This window comes from Nymphalis io, chromosome 2, assembly GCF_905147045.1.
Source record: "Nymphalis io chromosome 2, ilAglIoxx1.1, whole genome shotgun sequence".
NCBI classification, from domain to species: Eukaryota; Metazoa; Arthropoda; class Insecta; order Lepidoptera; family Nymphalidae; genus Nymphalis; species Nymphalis io.
In genome coordinates this window covers 5,021,990-5,038,534 of record NC_065889.1, presented here as the reverse complement: position 1 = coordinate 5,038,534, position 16,545 = coordinate 5,021,990, and the positions used below count along the sequence as shown (strand labels likewise).

At 31.0% G+C, this 16,545-nt stretch overlaps 2 protein-coding genes across 5 annotated transcripts in view; both read right to left on the bottom strand.

Annotated features, from left to right (window-relative positions):
- Window positions 1-12,657, bottom strand: part of LOC126779487 (formin-binding protein 1-like) — a 42,610-nt gene extending 29,953 nt beyond the window's left edge. For 3 of the 4 annotated variants that reach the window (XM_050503516.1, XM_050503524.1, XM_050503535.1), the window contains exon 1: window positions 12,439-12,639. In XM_050503516.1, the coding sequence (XP_050359473.1) occupies window positions 12,439-12,462 (24 nt within the window). In that variant the 5' untranslated portion in view covers window positions 12,463-12,639. Of the gene's footprint in view, window positions 1-12,438 lie in introns of all 4 variants that reach the window. The other variant, XM_050503508.1, reaches the window with a different exon arrangement.
- Window positions 12,658-13,106: 449 nt separating this feature from the next.
- LOC126774729 (dynein regulatory complex subunit 5-like) lies at window positions 13,107-16,431 on the bottom strand. The gene is made up of 10 exons (XM_050496269.1): window positions 16,192-16,431; window positions 15,789-15,966; window positions 15,546-15,723; window positions 15,265-15,452; window positions 14,986-15,133; window positions 14,721-14,898; window positions 14,415-14,628; window positions 13,610-13,743; window positions 13,434-13,517; window positions 13,107-13,229 (listed from the first exon to the last, which is right to left on the bottom strand). The coding sequence occupies exons 1-10, from the start codon at window positions 16,252-16,254 to the stop codon at window positions 13,107-13,109; spliced, it is 1,488 nt and encodes a 495-aa protein (XP_050352226.1). The 5' UTR covers window positions 16,255-16,431.
- Window positions 16,432-16,545: the final 114 nt, after the last annotated feature.

The window sequence follows — 16,545 nt, the reverse complement described above, 5'->3', positions numbered from 1 at the left end:
AAACATTATCGATGCTTTACCAACCATGGAATCGAATACATCATGCCCGCCTCGTCTGTATGTAATTTCCCTGGCTTACTTACTCTTAAAACCGGAACAAAGCAATACAAAATATTACAGCATAGCGTTAGAATAACTGGTATACAAATGTTACTTCCTGACTAATTTACACAGACACACAGTAAAATAATAATTCTGCTACCTCGTCAGAATCACAGAAAATATATTTATAATAAATAAAGACAATGTTATCAAAACGATCAACCTAATAGAACTTCATAGCATTTATTGTCTTCGTTGTATATAATTCAAGTATATACAATGTAGTCATTAATCGCATGACGTCAGCGTTACTGAAGCTGAAAATCCACTTTGTTATTTCGGTTTGTAGCGGCTACTAATATGATGACTGAACTGGCAAAATCGTACGGTATTTCAAGTGGCGCCTTAGAATAGAACGATCGACAATAAAAAGCTCATAACATCTACAAATCTTTAACAAAGAGCTGTTGATGGACTACGCTAGTTCATTCTCAACTATTAGGTATAAAATATATATTATAAATGCGAAAGTAACTCTTTCTGTCTGTTTACACTTTCACATTTGAGCCGCTGAATCAATTCTACTTAAATATTGCTTTAAATAAATTAAAAACTTGAATAAGCTACTTTAAAAATACATCCAATACTAATTTCACGCCAATGAAGTAGGCGAGGAAAATTACTGTTACTGCAATTATCTAAAAAGGAAATTAACAAAATATTTATATATTAGCGTCGATTAAGGGTTGTACTTAAAATTTATAAACCCCTGAGTAACCGTTCACCGGAGTCCGTTTAAGTTTAATTTTAATTAGAATTCAACAAAAAAAAGGCATAAGAGAGGCCAGTGAAATTGATGAGCATGAGTGCATTAACCCATCGGTACCTGAAACTAAATGCGTACCGGCTCCCAAACTCCCAGCCACCGACAGATACGAGAGTAAACAAATCCGTTGAAAAAAAAGACGGAATTTATTTACGGAGCCGTAAGTTTTATCCGCTACAATCAATTCACAATAAAAAACTACAACGGATGACAAAAACAATGGCACGAGATTGTAATAAGTTTCAAAAGAAATATCAACTGTTGCATTTTGCACTTTGTACAGATCGTTTCGGCTTATTCACCAGACGAAAAAAAAACTGTACTGTATTAACATTGCAAAAAGAACTGATACAATAATATCTACTAAATAAAATACTTATATATTCACTGCGTGACATCAAACTTTCACACGATATTTTGGGTGACAGTACGTATATTACAACACTTTATGTAAAAAATATGTGTGAATAAAGGACATATTTGTAAAAAAAAAACATAACATAAGATGTTTATTTTTCGTTTTCTTATTTGTAGCTATAAAAATTATAGGTATATATATATTTTAAAACGTACTTTACATCGTTTTAACGAATCAAATAAATAAATATTAATGTTTGTAAAGCCCTCTGTAACAGACAGAAATAATAAATAAATTAGTTACAATTGGTTTTTACTACTTCGACCAGCGATGTTTCGTATTGAGAAGATTTTGATTCAATCACGAATTTAGTCACGAATCAATCATATATACGTGACGCTATGAACGTCTGGAAGGTATGACGTGTGAACATTGTTATGAGGTTATGGTCTCACGTTCAAATATGTATGCTAATTTCATTATTAATAGAAGTACGAAAACATACTTACAAAGCATTATGAGTTCATTTTACCGGCTAAAAGTAAGTAAGTAGCAACTCGGTTAAAGTCCCACAGCTGAGCAAAAGCTTTCTCCTTATAAAAAGATTTCGAGATTATTTCACCAAGCTGCGATTTTAAAGTTAGTGGATTGACATATGGAAGAATTTTATACGAGCCACGCAGGTGTTCTCAGGTCATTTTTCCTAACCGCCACTGACGAGATGAATTCTATATACAAACTAGCTCATCGTCTCGGCTTCGCATAACCGTGCGAAGATAAGAATAAAAATGTATTTTGAATAGTATTTGTAAAATGTGCCATTGTGACAAATTTCAACTCAATTGGGCGGATAGTTCAAGAGATCTCGTGATGAGTGATCGCTTATACATATATAGATTAAGGACATGATAAAGCTCGAGGTGCTTGACTCGATTTTAACCCGCGGTATTGGATTTAGATCCAGTCGTTTTATCGTCACTGAAATTAAGTTTATTAATTTTATTGAGTACATACTCGATAAACGATATATTATTTGTGTAAAGTGATCTAGAAACAACGATGCAGTTGCTCTGTATTCAGCCATTCAAGCTTCCAACGTAACGTGGCTCCATCAAGCGTCGCTCTAACCATTCATCCCGGCTGTGAATCACAAAACGAAGCGAATGCACTTGTAATGTTAACAGGTGACGCATTCAATAGTAACTTATATGAGGGGAAAACTTCTCATTCTATATTTGCACGTTTATTTTGAGGGGGAATGAAGTGCCGAAAATGGCGGATGTAGTCGACTCAAGTAAAAAAGTATTGCTCGGATTTTTTAATCACACGTAAGTTGATACGCACACATGTATATGTTGGTGACAAAAGGTTAGTGAAGCCTTTTCAAATTCCTTTCACACTCGAAGCCTTGACTTGTAATTCCGATAAACAGCTGCGCGAAAAAATACACCTATTAATTTGATTTGCAATAGTTAGATCGCGTAATTCATTTACGAAAACGCAATTGTGACTTGCTTAAATTTCATTTAATTTCTGTGGATAGATGAACGAAAATAAACAACTTGACATGTCGTTATATACAAATTTTTTTGCAGTATTACAGAAACACTCACAGCTGGGCTAAGGCCTCCTCTCATTTTTTTGAGGAGGAGGTTTGAGGAATTGCAATTTTAGCGATAATATTATTGAACAGTTCGTCGCTATCCATTCATGTCGAATATATAGGTAATCTCACTTAATATCAAAGTGAGCACATAAAAATGACTATAATAAACGGAACGAAAGCGGGCGAGCAGCGAAGACATAGCGAGTGAAGCGCGACACATCACCCACTTGCCAAAGGTCCGGTCCGAGCGTGCAACTCACGCTGACACTTTCGCTGCTCAACACTCGAATAAAGCCAATGCCACTAACCTCGTAACAGTTTGTATATGCATGAAAATATATATAGAGAAAGAATGGTATGAACTCCGTGATTACATAGACGGAAAATTCCATATGAAGAAAAAATCAGCATTTGTAATAATTAAATAGTACAAAATTAAAAAAAACGGCCCGTTTTCAAATAAACAAACTAGTCTTGTATATTCAAAAAAGTAATACTCACTTTTTTAATATTTTGACACATCAAATCAAAATGTTTGTTAATTCATTTGTAGACTTATCTACAAATCTGCGCGTTGAAATGCTAGCCACATTCCAAATAAATATAAACTTAGTTTTTTAGCCATAATACAAATAAGTACAGCTAAGAAAAAAGGGGAATCAAATTTTAAATTTTTTTTAATGCTGAATATGATTATGCTTGTGTCGGTTACACTCAAGTTTTAAAATTTACATTAACGTTGGAAAAAAAAATGCAATTAGATAACAATCTTTATAGCGTTTGCTCGTGTGAATACAAATGTAATCAACCGTCAAAACGATCTCTAACTACCAAGGCCTTGAGATGTTAAGGAATATTCTAAGATGACTCGCGGAAAACCTGACTATTTTGACATCAGCCATTACATACGGTTAAATTCGTTTGAAGATATCGCACTAAGTAGTAAATTATTCCTGCAGAACGTTAATCTGTTGAAATTATTACTTCAAGTAAAGTAACTAAACAAAGGTAGTAAAGTTTACTTTAATTAATTAATAATTAAAGTTTTATGTTGCGTTTCCACTGAAAAATCTTTTCGAAGTCATCAACATTGGTTTACAGACAACAATTTTAGTTAACAATTCAGAGTATAATTACCAATACGTCATTAACGCGGTTTTAACTAGCTAATTTCTATCTTTAAAAAACTAATCATTTTACCAATTTACTATTTTTTTACATTTATTATTAAAAAAATGATAATTACGTTTGTCATTGACATTCGCCCAATGTTTTAACGGATTAAAATCAGGTGAGATAAGGTTTTGTTAATAAATAAGTAAAAAACGATGCAGATAACTATAGATAGGTAAACATGATAAATTTATCTTCAATTTCTTATCTTATAAGCTCGTGTCTTATCTAAAATGAAACGTACATTCTCACGACCGATCCTTACATGAAAGGTCTAAACGGTTTATACTAGTCTTTAAACTGTGTGTAATGCGTCTTTATCGCGATATTTCGCGATAGAATAATTACACCAAAATCACAATGAGTTAAACATATTCCGTATAAGACATTGATAAACTGAAATTAATTATATACTAACATACATATAGCATACATCCAGTCCGGCCATCCGTATAAAGTCATATGAGCTAAGTTCAAAAGAATAAAACTGACATGATATATTTGTAAAGTGAAAATTGTAAAGCGTTTGTTTAAGTCAGTTTTTTTAATAAATTCTTAGTATTATTTTGTAATGATGTCAAACAAGTTCCATTTATCAATTCTATTAAATTATAACAATTATGTGAGAACATAATAGTAGAAACTCGACTTGTACGCTATCGAAACGACATTCTATGTTGATTGAAAATATGCAAACGACCTTCGCTGTTAAATCAGCTCAAACATTGGCACAACATACCAACCGCGATGTCTGCGTTCAACACGATATGTCAGTTGAATTTTCTCATTCAAAAGGAAACTCAAAAAAACATAAAGTTTCCAAAAAATATATTGACGTTTAAAATAAATTGACATTGAAACTCGCAAAAAAATTAACCCAATTTCAGCTCAAATATTCCGCAGTGAACGTTCAATTGCTCCGAGTAAAAACTAAATTTATGCATCGAGTGTTTATGAATAAAGTGGAAAATTATGTTAACAACATTATTTGACACCAATATGCTATATTCGTCTAGACGTCGTCGTGAAGTTTTTACAAATATGTTTTTTATTTCGTAGAGGAAAATCGTTGTTTTCATGAGATTTATATAATTGACTTATCCTGTTTAACTTTACTTATACGGTTTTATTTAACTCAATGTTGCTAAAACGGGTTTACACTTAATTGAATAATCGGATAAATACAATAATTGTTAATAATATTGAAAACATCCATATAATGTGTAATGTTTTTCGCACACCAACAAACGTTCTCTCTGCACTTCCTTAGCTGGTAAATAATTTCAGCATTAAGGCCGTTTTTTATTAAATACATTATGCGTTTAACATTAATGTATTAAACAGATAATAAAAGTTTATCACTTACAAATAATGAGTAACTATTTTAAAAGTCGTCGACTTTCTTGGCATGTGAATAACCTCGAACTTGAACGTGCCTTACTTTTAACGTATGTAAACAGACGATCTGACGAACAAAATTTCTAACGAAACTCGCTTCCGCCTTCGGGCCGGCCAACACGTGCCAAACGGAACCCGGCCGCTATACACATAAACACTTAGATTAATAGTAACATAAACCAGAATCAATAACCAAATTTAATTTTAACATTTGGAAAACATATCCCGATGAACAATTACAACCACGAACGGAATTCGAACGAACATCATATCGATGTTGTTCGAAAGATTTACAAAGAGATCGTAAAATATATTAACGATACATATCCTCTCAAACATTTGGGGTTTGTTTATACTTGACCCGATTTCAGAAGATTGAGTGTGTCCGTTGTTTAAAATCAGGAATATTCCGACTTCGAAATTATTACAAATATTATTATTATAATTATTGACATTTTTAATGAACGGTTTTTATTAAAATATGAAACGATATTTTCTAACAACTTGGTACAAGTTTTAACACGAATTAATATTTAAATAAATAAACACTTGAGAACATATCATTTTGTAAAAAAAAAAATAGTCGGAAAAAATATACTTTTACCACAAATAATGTTCTATATAGAGAAGTAAGTATGTAACTTGATAATGTTACATGCTAGTTGCAAGACTGTAATATTAGCTCAGGTATATAACTACGTGGACCGATAAATATGATTAACCTATCTAGTTGGTTCACATGTCATTTAAGACTTCCTGTTTTGAACCACTAAGAAATGATTTAATAACGGTACCGTAAGAATTTTTTGAACTGATATAAACGTCCATAATTGTTCTGTTTACGAGAGATTATTCAAAACATTGTTTTAATAAACAACAAATTCTCAACTACAATCAATATTATTTACATAAAAAAGTTTTAGTTAACGCTAATTTGAAATACAAATCACGAATAAAATATTCATGTTTTTTTTGTTTTTTTTTTTTATCTGACATTGACCTTATCGTTTAGATTTCTTTAAAGCTGAGCGTGAAAGTAATCTTAAATCAGCAACCTGTGCAAATTACACAAATTACCTATACTTATAAATTATTAACGCTTACTTAAAAAAGTAGGTATAACATCCAATTAAATACATAATATGTACATATAAATTAATAATTTTCCTGTTATCAATAGATAATTCGTTTTCAATAATTAATTGCATTTTTAACATTACTGGATCTTGATTTTGATGCTATTATGCCGATGTTATTACCAGTTCGCTGTCATTTCATTTCAAAAATATGCAGACCGAAAACATGCCCAAAATATGAAACATCCAAACGTACCGTCGACGACAAAAAAACTAAGTATACGCTTTTCAGTTTTTATGCAACGCTGCCTGCGATACACCTGAAAGCTTTTTTAAAACATCTGATATTTTTTATTTCTTACCTCAACCTTAACGAGGCGTTCAAATTTTCAACTCCTACAATTTTTCACGGATTATCAACAAAGCTTTATATACAATTAAATGTATTAAATTAATGTTATAGAATATTAATATAGTCAACTGTTCCTAGAACGGAAATCATAACACCTTAACGTTGTTAAATTTTCATATTTGAGTACACCAGTTACATTATTAAAAGTTTAACATTTGGCGATTATAAGCAAATATTATATTTTTTTATAATTTATTCATGCTATAAACAATGTAAGTCGACTAGCTTTAGTGACATTTGCGAATGGCGACTACAGATGGCTCAACAGTCTCGACATATCAAACACGCTCGTTACATTTGGTTACACTTTCTCTTCAAGCGCAGAACTTCACATTTTTTTATTGCTTTCATAAAAGCGTACATTACTTAGTCTTCGTCTTATTTTACAAAAAATATTTTGAATCGTTATGCTGTTTATCAACGTTTCGTTCTTTTTTTTATACAGGCTTGTATTATTTTAATAGAAATAATGAGTAATGAAAGGTTACTGAATAAAAACTAGCAGAAATTCCCATATTTAATTTGGTATCATCGTAACCTTAATTGAATAACACAAAATCGTAAGGATTTACTAACTTACCGAGGCGATGTGTAGGCGATAAATAAACCGGTCTATTTAGCAGTAGGTATACCATGCCTTAATATGGAAGACCGTGGCCGACCGTTGACAGGTACTATATTTAAAAAAAAACACGTTTTAGGCAATAGTGTTTCAAATAAATACAATACGGATAAGAATATTTTATTCTCTATTGTGTACGTAGTACGTATAATTTAAATATTTAAAAAGATTACATATAAGCATAATTAGATTACTCTCGCAATATCATGTTTCATTGAGTAACCTAATCAGTTAAGCATGACAGAATATAGTAGATTTTGCTGTTTATACTAAAGTATAGATTGAATTTTACAAAACCTGGTACGCTGCGTAGGATGGCGTAGGACGGTGGCGGATCGCGAAGCAAAGTTACATTTAACAAGCGTTTAGGGATACTCAAAAATAGCCCAAGACACCGCTTTATTACCGCTTAAAGTTATAAAATATGAATAATGATTTGCAACCTTATAGTTATGATTGAAGCGTCTAATATTGTATGTACAATTAAATATTCGACGCCATTTTATTTTATACGGCTCGCTGTGTTCTGGTTAAACCGGTTTTGCGCTGAAGTCCACGAATGGACCTGCTGCCGTTCGCCAAATGAGGCGCAAGCCTGCATTGCAAATAATGGCAACCCGTGCTGGATGGATGCCAAGCTATAAGAAAGAATACTTAAGCTGGAAGAAATAAGTGTCTGTTCATATATGTATAAATTTTATATGAAAATATTTTTGTAATAAATCTGGCACGATTTCAAATATAAAAACCTGTTATTTTGAGTATATAACAAAAGGTTAAATGTTATTTTAATTGAAATAAAGTTACAGTACTGTCAAGTAAACAATAAAGGTAGGGCAGCAATCAAAATGTTTTGTAGCTACGGGTCAAAGGTCAAGCCTAAGGTAACACAATCTGAGAATATAACCTAATTAGGTGAAAGCATTAAGACACTCCCATTTTTGCAGAGAATTATTTATCATTATTGACTACAAGGAATAAACGTCCACTGTTAACAAATATCGGTAGACGGAAAATGGAAATGGATAGGTGAATATCAATATATACGTAAAACAAACTGACATCAATACTAGCACTTGCGGTTGGGGAAACTATTGCGTATTTCATAAAATAGATATGACATTATTCTTTGAAAAAAGTTTCTTTTTTTAATGTTATAAGCAGGCAGACTAGCAAATGGGACACCTGATGGTAAGTGGTCACCACCGCACAAGCATTGGCTATGTAAGAAATAATAACCATTCCTTAAATCGTTGATGAGATGTTATGATACAAGACAGAAAATATTATTTTAGCAATGATATCATCGCCTTACTAAGAACCCATAGCGGATCGAACATTTTTTTCTATTCGCATAAAATTCCTAAGGCAAGACTTTAGGCCGTGGGTACACACATGTGGTATATAAATATTCATATGAAATGGAATAGTATTGAAGTATTTGATCCCTGGTGTTCCAAACGCGTGAGGTTCTAGGTATCATTAAACTATAAAGAACCTTTTTTCATGAATTATTTCCACTACATACGAAATAATGCGTGATGATTTAGTAGCGTCTTAAATACTACTGTCACTTTTTTAATACAATCTCAACAATAGGAGATATAATATATATATATATATATATACAAAAAACTGGTACTATTCAATTTGAGCACTTAATTTTTTACGATTCGCTTAATCATCGGTTATAAGTATAAAATCGACGTAGCATAAACCGGGAAAGTTATCTGAATAACGGTATTTGAACATCTCTAGCTGCTAGAAATAATAAAATTAAAGGTATTTGTACATAATTCAATTGCCGAGGCAACTAATGAATAAATCGCAATCGAGTTTCGCTATGATATTTAAAAAAGGCCATTAAACCAATCTCCGTGTATGCGAAATGTCTTAATCAGACGTTTTTGTTACTTCGAAATTATAAAAATTGTATTGTACTTCCTTGTGTTAAGCTGTTCTAACTAAGAAAACAAACTTACTAAGACAAACGTTTGGCGTCTCATAGTTATTATCATGGATCACGGTGCCTATCCAACTATGGCGGGTTTCCAGGTCGCGGTTACAAAACGCTAAGCGAACTAGTTCACGGACGGCCCAAGATAATTCAATTGTGTGACACCTGCTTTTAATATTTAATTGTTAGCTAACAAACAGAGCAATAAAATTAATTGTTACATGATAAATAATAAATGTCACATTTTACGTGATGTTATTTTTCATACCGGTTATACTGACCGTGATTACGTCATGCTTTATTTCGATCTACGCTAATGTACTCTCAATCTTTACAAGTGCACAGCTGCTCGTGCGTGCAATAAATAAAAGTTTATGCATTTACCGTAATACATTTCATACTATTTAATGATAGGTTGTTTATATCTAACGGCATATAGGTAACAGATAGGCTCATTTCACAACAAGTAAGTAGAATGAGGAATGCGGACTGGCCGTAGTAATCGGCCTTGCATCTTGCCAACTGACCATTCACACTCTAGTTTCAGTATGAACGCAACGTTACTTATTCTATAATGTTTTATAAACATAACAACTACATACATAGGGCGTTGACCTGAAACAGTCAAAAAGTCGAGTTTTTAATTGGAGCGATGTATATAGAATTTGAGATAAATTAGTAGAGCACTGTGTTTACGCGTCCGAACATCGCTAAAAACATTGGGAGGATTCCAGTGACATTATTGTTATTTTAAGAAATGTTTCGCAAATATATTTAAGTAGGTTGATTCTTAGTAAAAAAGAATGATTTTACGCCGCATATAATTAATCAACGACGAATGTTACGTTTGTAATATAGAATTGTGTATTTTTTTTTTTTGCTGATTCACGAAAAAATCTAATCCTATTAACATAGAATTGTCACCTTAAAGATTGCTTATGTTTCAAGACAGACACAGGCTATATAGTCATGTTGTACCTGTATTATGAGATATACGCCATTAGCTAATCATGTTAACGTAAGTAGAAGGAAAGGACGAATGCTTGTAATACTGTTATAGGTCAATTAGTAAATTTAAAAAAAAGGCGTCTACAAAAAATCGGAGGCAATTAAATAATTGACTATGACTTCAGCTTGCTAATTCTCGAAAATGATAATAAGCTATTAACGTCTTATAACATTTTGCATTTGGCCTAATAGATTTATTGGAAAACCTTAATTGTTTACAAGAATATATAATACATATACATAATACCTTCGATCCCCAAAAGATTTTTTTCTAATCTATTGTATTTTCACACAATTGCTATTACATGCTTTATATCATTACTGTGTAAGGTCACGATAATTATGCAGTAAACGTACAGAATAATTTACCAAAATCTTAGTCTGATAAATATTTTGCCTGAAAAATGCTTACACAATATGATATATATGTTTCGAAAGTCATTAATACTTGGTAAAATTTCAACAATCTACAATCATAAAACTCACACAAAAGAATCAGGGTCTAATTATTAAAGTTTAACTCAAAACATCATTTTTAATTTTTTTGATTCATTAAATAAATATTTTACTACTTATTATTGACAGACTACATTTAAAATAATCATGTATATTTATATACCTACCGATTGTCTTCATTCACCAATAAATAATGAAACTGTTGCTCTAATTGTTATGAAGATAGACCTAAATACTTCTATGAATGGAATTGAAATTGATTACTAACGTCCCATAACATACATCTTGCTCAGTGAAGGAAATAAAAGTATTGTTACATATCTATACTGAAATACATGAAGCTGAAACATTTGGGTTTTTTGTTTAAAAGTGGTAATCTCAGGATTTATCTGTCCGATGAAAAATTATATTTTCCTCAGATGACCTGTTAATCATGAAAGGTTATTGAGTATATATAATACCAAACAATGACCAATGACACGGGGGCATAACAGTAACATTTAATACGGGTGAAACCTTGCCGAGCAGCTGAACAATATAATTATATACTATGTAGGTTTAAAAGTTTATTACATACTGTAACAAAACTATTCAGAAGTAATTATATGAGCATAATCAAATAAAGAACATTTTGAACTCTCTATAAGTATGAGCATTTTATAACACATATAGCAAGGATACCTTATGATATAAATAATTTATTGCCTATCTACTTATACAATAAATAACTTTTGAATATGTTTACCAACTCAGATACGATAGAATGGTAAAAATAAAATCTTTATCATGTATAACATAATAAAAGGACAAAATATTTGTTTGAAACAAAAACTTTTTAATTATATAGGCCTATCTAAATTAATTTCTAAAAAATATACCCTATGATTTAAAATGAAAACATAATTGATATATATTTTTTAAATTCTGATTTACATAATATTCTCTAAATTTAATGTGAAATATCTTTACAAATTACTTCTGTAAATTATGTCATAAGAGTACATTCTAAAAATGATGCTTCTTTATTAATATTCAGATAGTTAAAATATTAATTAACATATTACTGTCTCAAATACACAAGCAATTTAAATATTTAAATATTCAAAGTAAACTTTTCACTTTATGTCGGTTGAGAACTTGAAGTAGTTACGAATTAATGCCGATTTTACTATGGTTGAGCCTAGAAGTTTTAAATTTATAAAGCGAGTTTTATATTATTTTGGGGCTTGAGCTCTAGCGCACATATTTTGTATAAGCGAATATTTGGAAAATAACCACTTCTACTGTTTATGAAAGTACTTATTCTAAATATACGTAGTTACCTACTAAGTAAAGAAGTATATAAAGTTAAACAACTTTCTATTTATCACTAAGTTAATTACAAAAACGGAAATATATATTCATACAAGTTAATATTAATCACTTTAACAATTTATTAACAGCGACCGTTGAAAAAATGTTGTGAATTCCAAAACTTGGCTAATTCAGTAGTAGACGGACTTACCCAAAGCTCAACACCCCAGTTCATTGTCACGGCGGGTTATCACTCACTTTTCACAAAAAACATTGAAAACCCACTAACACTTTGTTTAACAATAAAATAACGAAAATCTTTCACTAATTTAATATTTTTATCACGAAAGAAATAGAGGCACCACCATTTCAAACACTAAACATGGCTGACTGATCGTACCACAGATTACAGACTCGAAACAAATGTTTTTTCTTGACGTGAAGTAAGAGGAAAACTGACAGCAAGCATAGACAAAAATAATAACTTATTAAGGCAGTTATACATTTATGTATATAATTTTTGTTGCCATTATTTATGTGGACTGAATTATTATAAAATAACTATTTTTTATATACTACTATTAATATTGGTTATGATTTTTTTATTGAATATTCATTCGAGAATTATGTAGAATTAAGCTTAATGTGATGATTTTAAACAGGCATTGAATATTGCTAAAATTGCATTTGACTGTACTAAAATATGTATGACCTGAAGAAGTACATTTGTTAAAATACGTAAATCTTAACTAAAGATAGGTAATTGAAACTTAGTTAATAAAATATTTATTGTCACGTAAACTTTACAATAAAATAATAATATATGACAGAGTAAAATCATTTATTGCCAGTAAAAATATTGTTGTTCCACAACAATTATTATAAAATATCGGAAGTATCATTAGAAACACAAATTTTAATATGTCGTTCTGAATTATCACAGCGTGGTTGAAGAAGTGAGCCATCTGATCTGCGACGTACTAGTGTGGCTCGTAAGATTTCCTAAAAACAAATTTATTAATTTATTTTTCTAATTAAATTAATACAAGTACTTTGAATAGTTTTGTATTATATAATTAAATCAAAAAATGATCTAATAGTATATAAGCATTCATAAATACATTGGCTAATTTGTTTATAATAATGAATCATAAAATTAATAGTATGGAACAATTTGGTATGTTTTTAAGCAATATAGAAAAGCACCTGGACAGGTTCCAAAATAACATGATGACTTGATCTTCTGGATGTTGGCGGGTTAGATGAATTATGTGAAGATGGTAATGGGCTCTATAAATAAATTAAAGATATTAGTTACCTAATGAACCTTTCATGCTTTTTATTTTTGTGCATTTACATAAAATTTCATTTTATTTAATTACCTTAAGAGATGGAACAAAACCAAACTCCATGGGTAGAGGCTGTGTTTGAATACTAAAAATTCCTTCCTCGGATGCAACAGATACGATTGAAGGTCTTGCTGATAACTGTTGAGCTAATAACAGTGGATCTGCTTCTGTTGAAAGTTACTTATTAAACTTGTAAATCTATTTAGCAGTTCTTGTCATTTAATTACAAAAAGTTCCAGCTCTTCAAAAAATACGTCAATTACAACACTATATATTCAAAAATAATTTCTATTTGTTTACATATTATACTTGGGTGTTAACAGCAATGATAGCTTCTTCATAATTTTGTCCAACGATTCGATTTATTTCAATCAGTTGTAGTCACGAACTGACTGCGATCATATCCACTCCACTATGTATAGTGGATAATAATAATGTCCTCCAGACCGATTTCGGCCACGACAGCCATTCTCAAGAGAGATTACCCAACTGCGCAGGAAATATTATAGTGCACAAGTGTATGCACAAATAGAGGTGCACTCTCTCTTCCTTCACTCTCATAATCCGACGGGACGGCAATTCGAAACAACTGGAAAGAGTTCAGGCGCAGGACCAACGGCTTTACGTGCTTTTCGAGGCACGGAAGTGTACACACATCCAACTTCCAGACTCCGGGATGCTACTGAGAATTTTCTGACAGTAAAACCCAATAACTTTTTACTGGCCCAACTTGGGAATTGAACCCAGGACCTCCGGGTCTACGGCTTTACATCAAGTCACTAGACCAACGAGGCAGTTAAGTGGATGATGTACATGGTGAAAGTTTAAAGTTTCTTACCCATATTCATGCCCTTAACAACTCGTCTTGCCTGCAATAATCTACCTGCGCTTCTTCTAAATCGTATACCCTTTTCAGATTCTCTTCTCAATCTTTGAGCTGCTGCGGCTGATTCGGCAATCGCCAAAGCCATTGATCCCATACCAGATCGTTTTAAGTTTATATCTATTAAATAACTTAAACAGATTGCATTCGATAAGATACTATCACTGGGCTAAAAATAAATAGCCATGTTTATTTTGATTAAATTCATATAAAATATAATAAGCAGCCATAACCATAATTATGTTTTGTTAAAGAAATTACCGATCCAATGTCGTTAACACTAATATCTAGGGACCTTAAGGGAGTTTTTACTAATCCTATCGCTCTTGCTAAAAGATCTCCGCATGTTGGTGGATTTTCGGCATTCATAGCAGACCAAACACCTGCTGGAGGTTTTTGTAATGGTGTAGACGTTATTCCACAACCAGAAATATTTAAGCTGAAAATAAAAGAAAACAGTTATTCATACAAAATTAAATTTCGGTGTGCTCGTTTATACTCATAAATACAATTAGCAAATACATACGTTGTCAGATTACATCCTCTTGCTAATGCAACTGCTACATGGGCAATTCCTTCTGAACCGAGTCTATTATTTAATCTTAAATCTAACGTACGTATACCACAACTTGTATGGTTAAGTACATGTGATATATTTTCAATTCCGATGGGACCTAATTTAAGAATAAATATTATGAAGTTATAAAACAAATAAGTTTCATTTCTAGTTATTTATAATGTTTATTTCTATGCTTATGCTAAAAGTAGTCATAAATAAATAAAATTAATTATTTGTTCCTTTTACCAAATATGTTATCAGTTAATATAAGATTTCGTAATTTTTCTTTTTTTGAAATGAATTTTGCAATGGACGATGCGCCATCATCGCCTATTTTGCAATGACTGAAATCTAAAGTTTCAATTTTTTTATTATCCAATAATCCACGCAGAATATATTTTACCCTTTGGCAATTCATATCACTTCTGGTGATTCTGTTAAAAAGGGAAAATATATACAGAATGAAGTCGTTAAGCGGGCAATAATATTACTATATATTTTGATTTTAATAAATTTTTAAAACATACCGAAGCACTTTTAATTGATCGCAGTTCTGCAATCCACGTGCTAGGTTTTTTGCATCATTATTTGTAAATTGAAACTGGTCTCTTCGGTATTCAACCCCAATAAAACGTAATTGAAATGTTATATGTAGTTCACTTAAATTAGTTAAACTACCCAATGCAGCATGTAGAGACACATGATCTGAAAAAGTAGTAATGATATAATTATAAATATATTTTAATACTGTATTCGTAAATAAAAATTACCTCGTATTGTACTTTCGCTATTTAGAGCTGGTAACTTGCTCACACTTTCTCTTTGGCCAGTTATTAAACCTGCCATTTCTGGTGAATAATTTCGTTTATCTGGAATATCGGCAGGTACTAAACTTCTTATAGATAACGTTTTTATATAAGGCCCACAAAGTTTTACCACATTTTTTACCTAGAATCAATAGTTTTAGCTTACACGAACTTCATGTCAATATTTAATTAACATTAGTATGTATGATCTACAACACTAGATCACTTAATTACAATGATGAAGTAACGTATTTTAACAGTTTAGTCATTTATTTCATTCTTATTTAAAACAATAACTAATTTACGATTGCTTCGATAGTTTCTGTAATTATAAATGTTTGTAAGTAAGATAAATAATACAACACACCTTTTCAGGATCATAGTGACGTGGATTAAGGTTTTCTAAAATATCTGCGTAATGACGTTCCATATAAATATTTATCCAAGGTTTGTTATTGTCATCTACAGGATATTCGGACCATTTTGAATAATAACACCTTTTCCAAAAAGTATCGTTTTTTACATTATCTACTAATATTTGTAATGGAATATCTGTTTTCAAAACTTGTAAAAATAATTCTCTGTCTTTTGCTATAAAATCTTTTATTTTCGGCGATCCTAAGTTTAAATTTAAACATAAGTATATGAAAGGCAAAACAATATAATTAAACAACTGTAACTTACCCGTCCAATTTGCACTTAATTTTTTAATACATATTTG

Coding starts and splice junctions, on each gene's coding strand:
- LOC126774729 (XM_050496269.1), bottom strand. CDS start 16,254: ATGGAACGTCATTACGCAGATATTTTAGAAAACCTTAATCCACGTCAC. Junction 15,724..15,788: donor TAGCGAAAGTACAATACGAG/GTAATTTTTATT, acceptor CTACTTTTTCAG/ATCATGTGTCTCTACATGCT. Junction 14,899..14,985: donor AGAGGATGTAATCTGACAAC/GTATGTATTTGC, acceptor TTTTATTTTCAG/CTTAAATATTTCTGGTTGTG.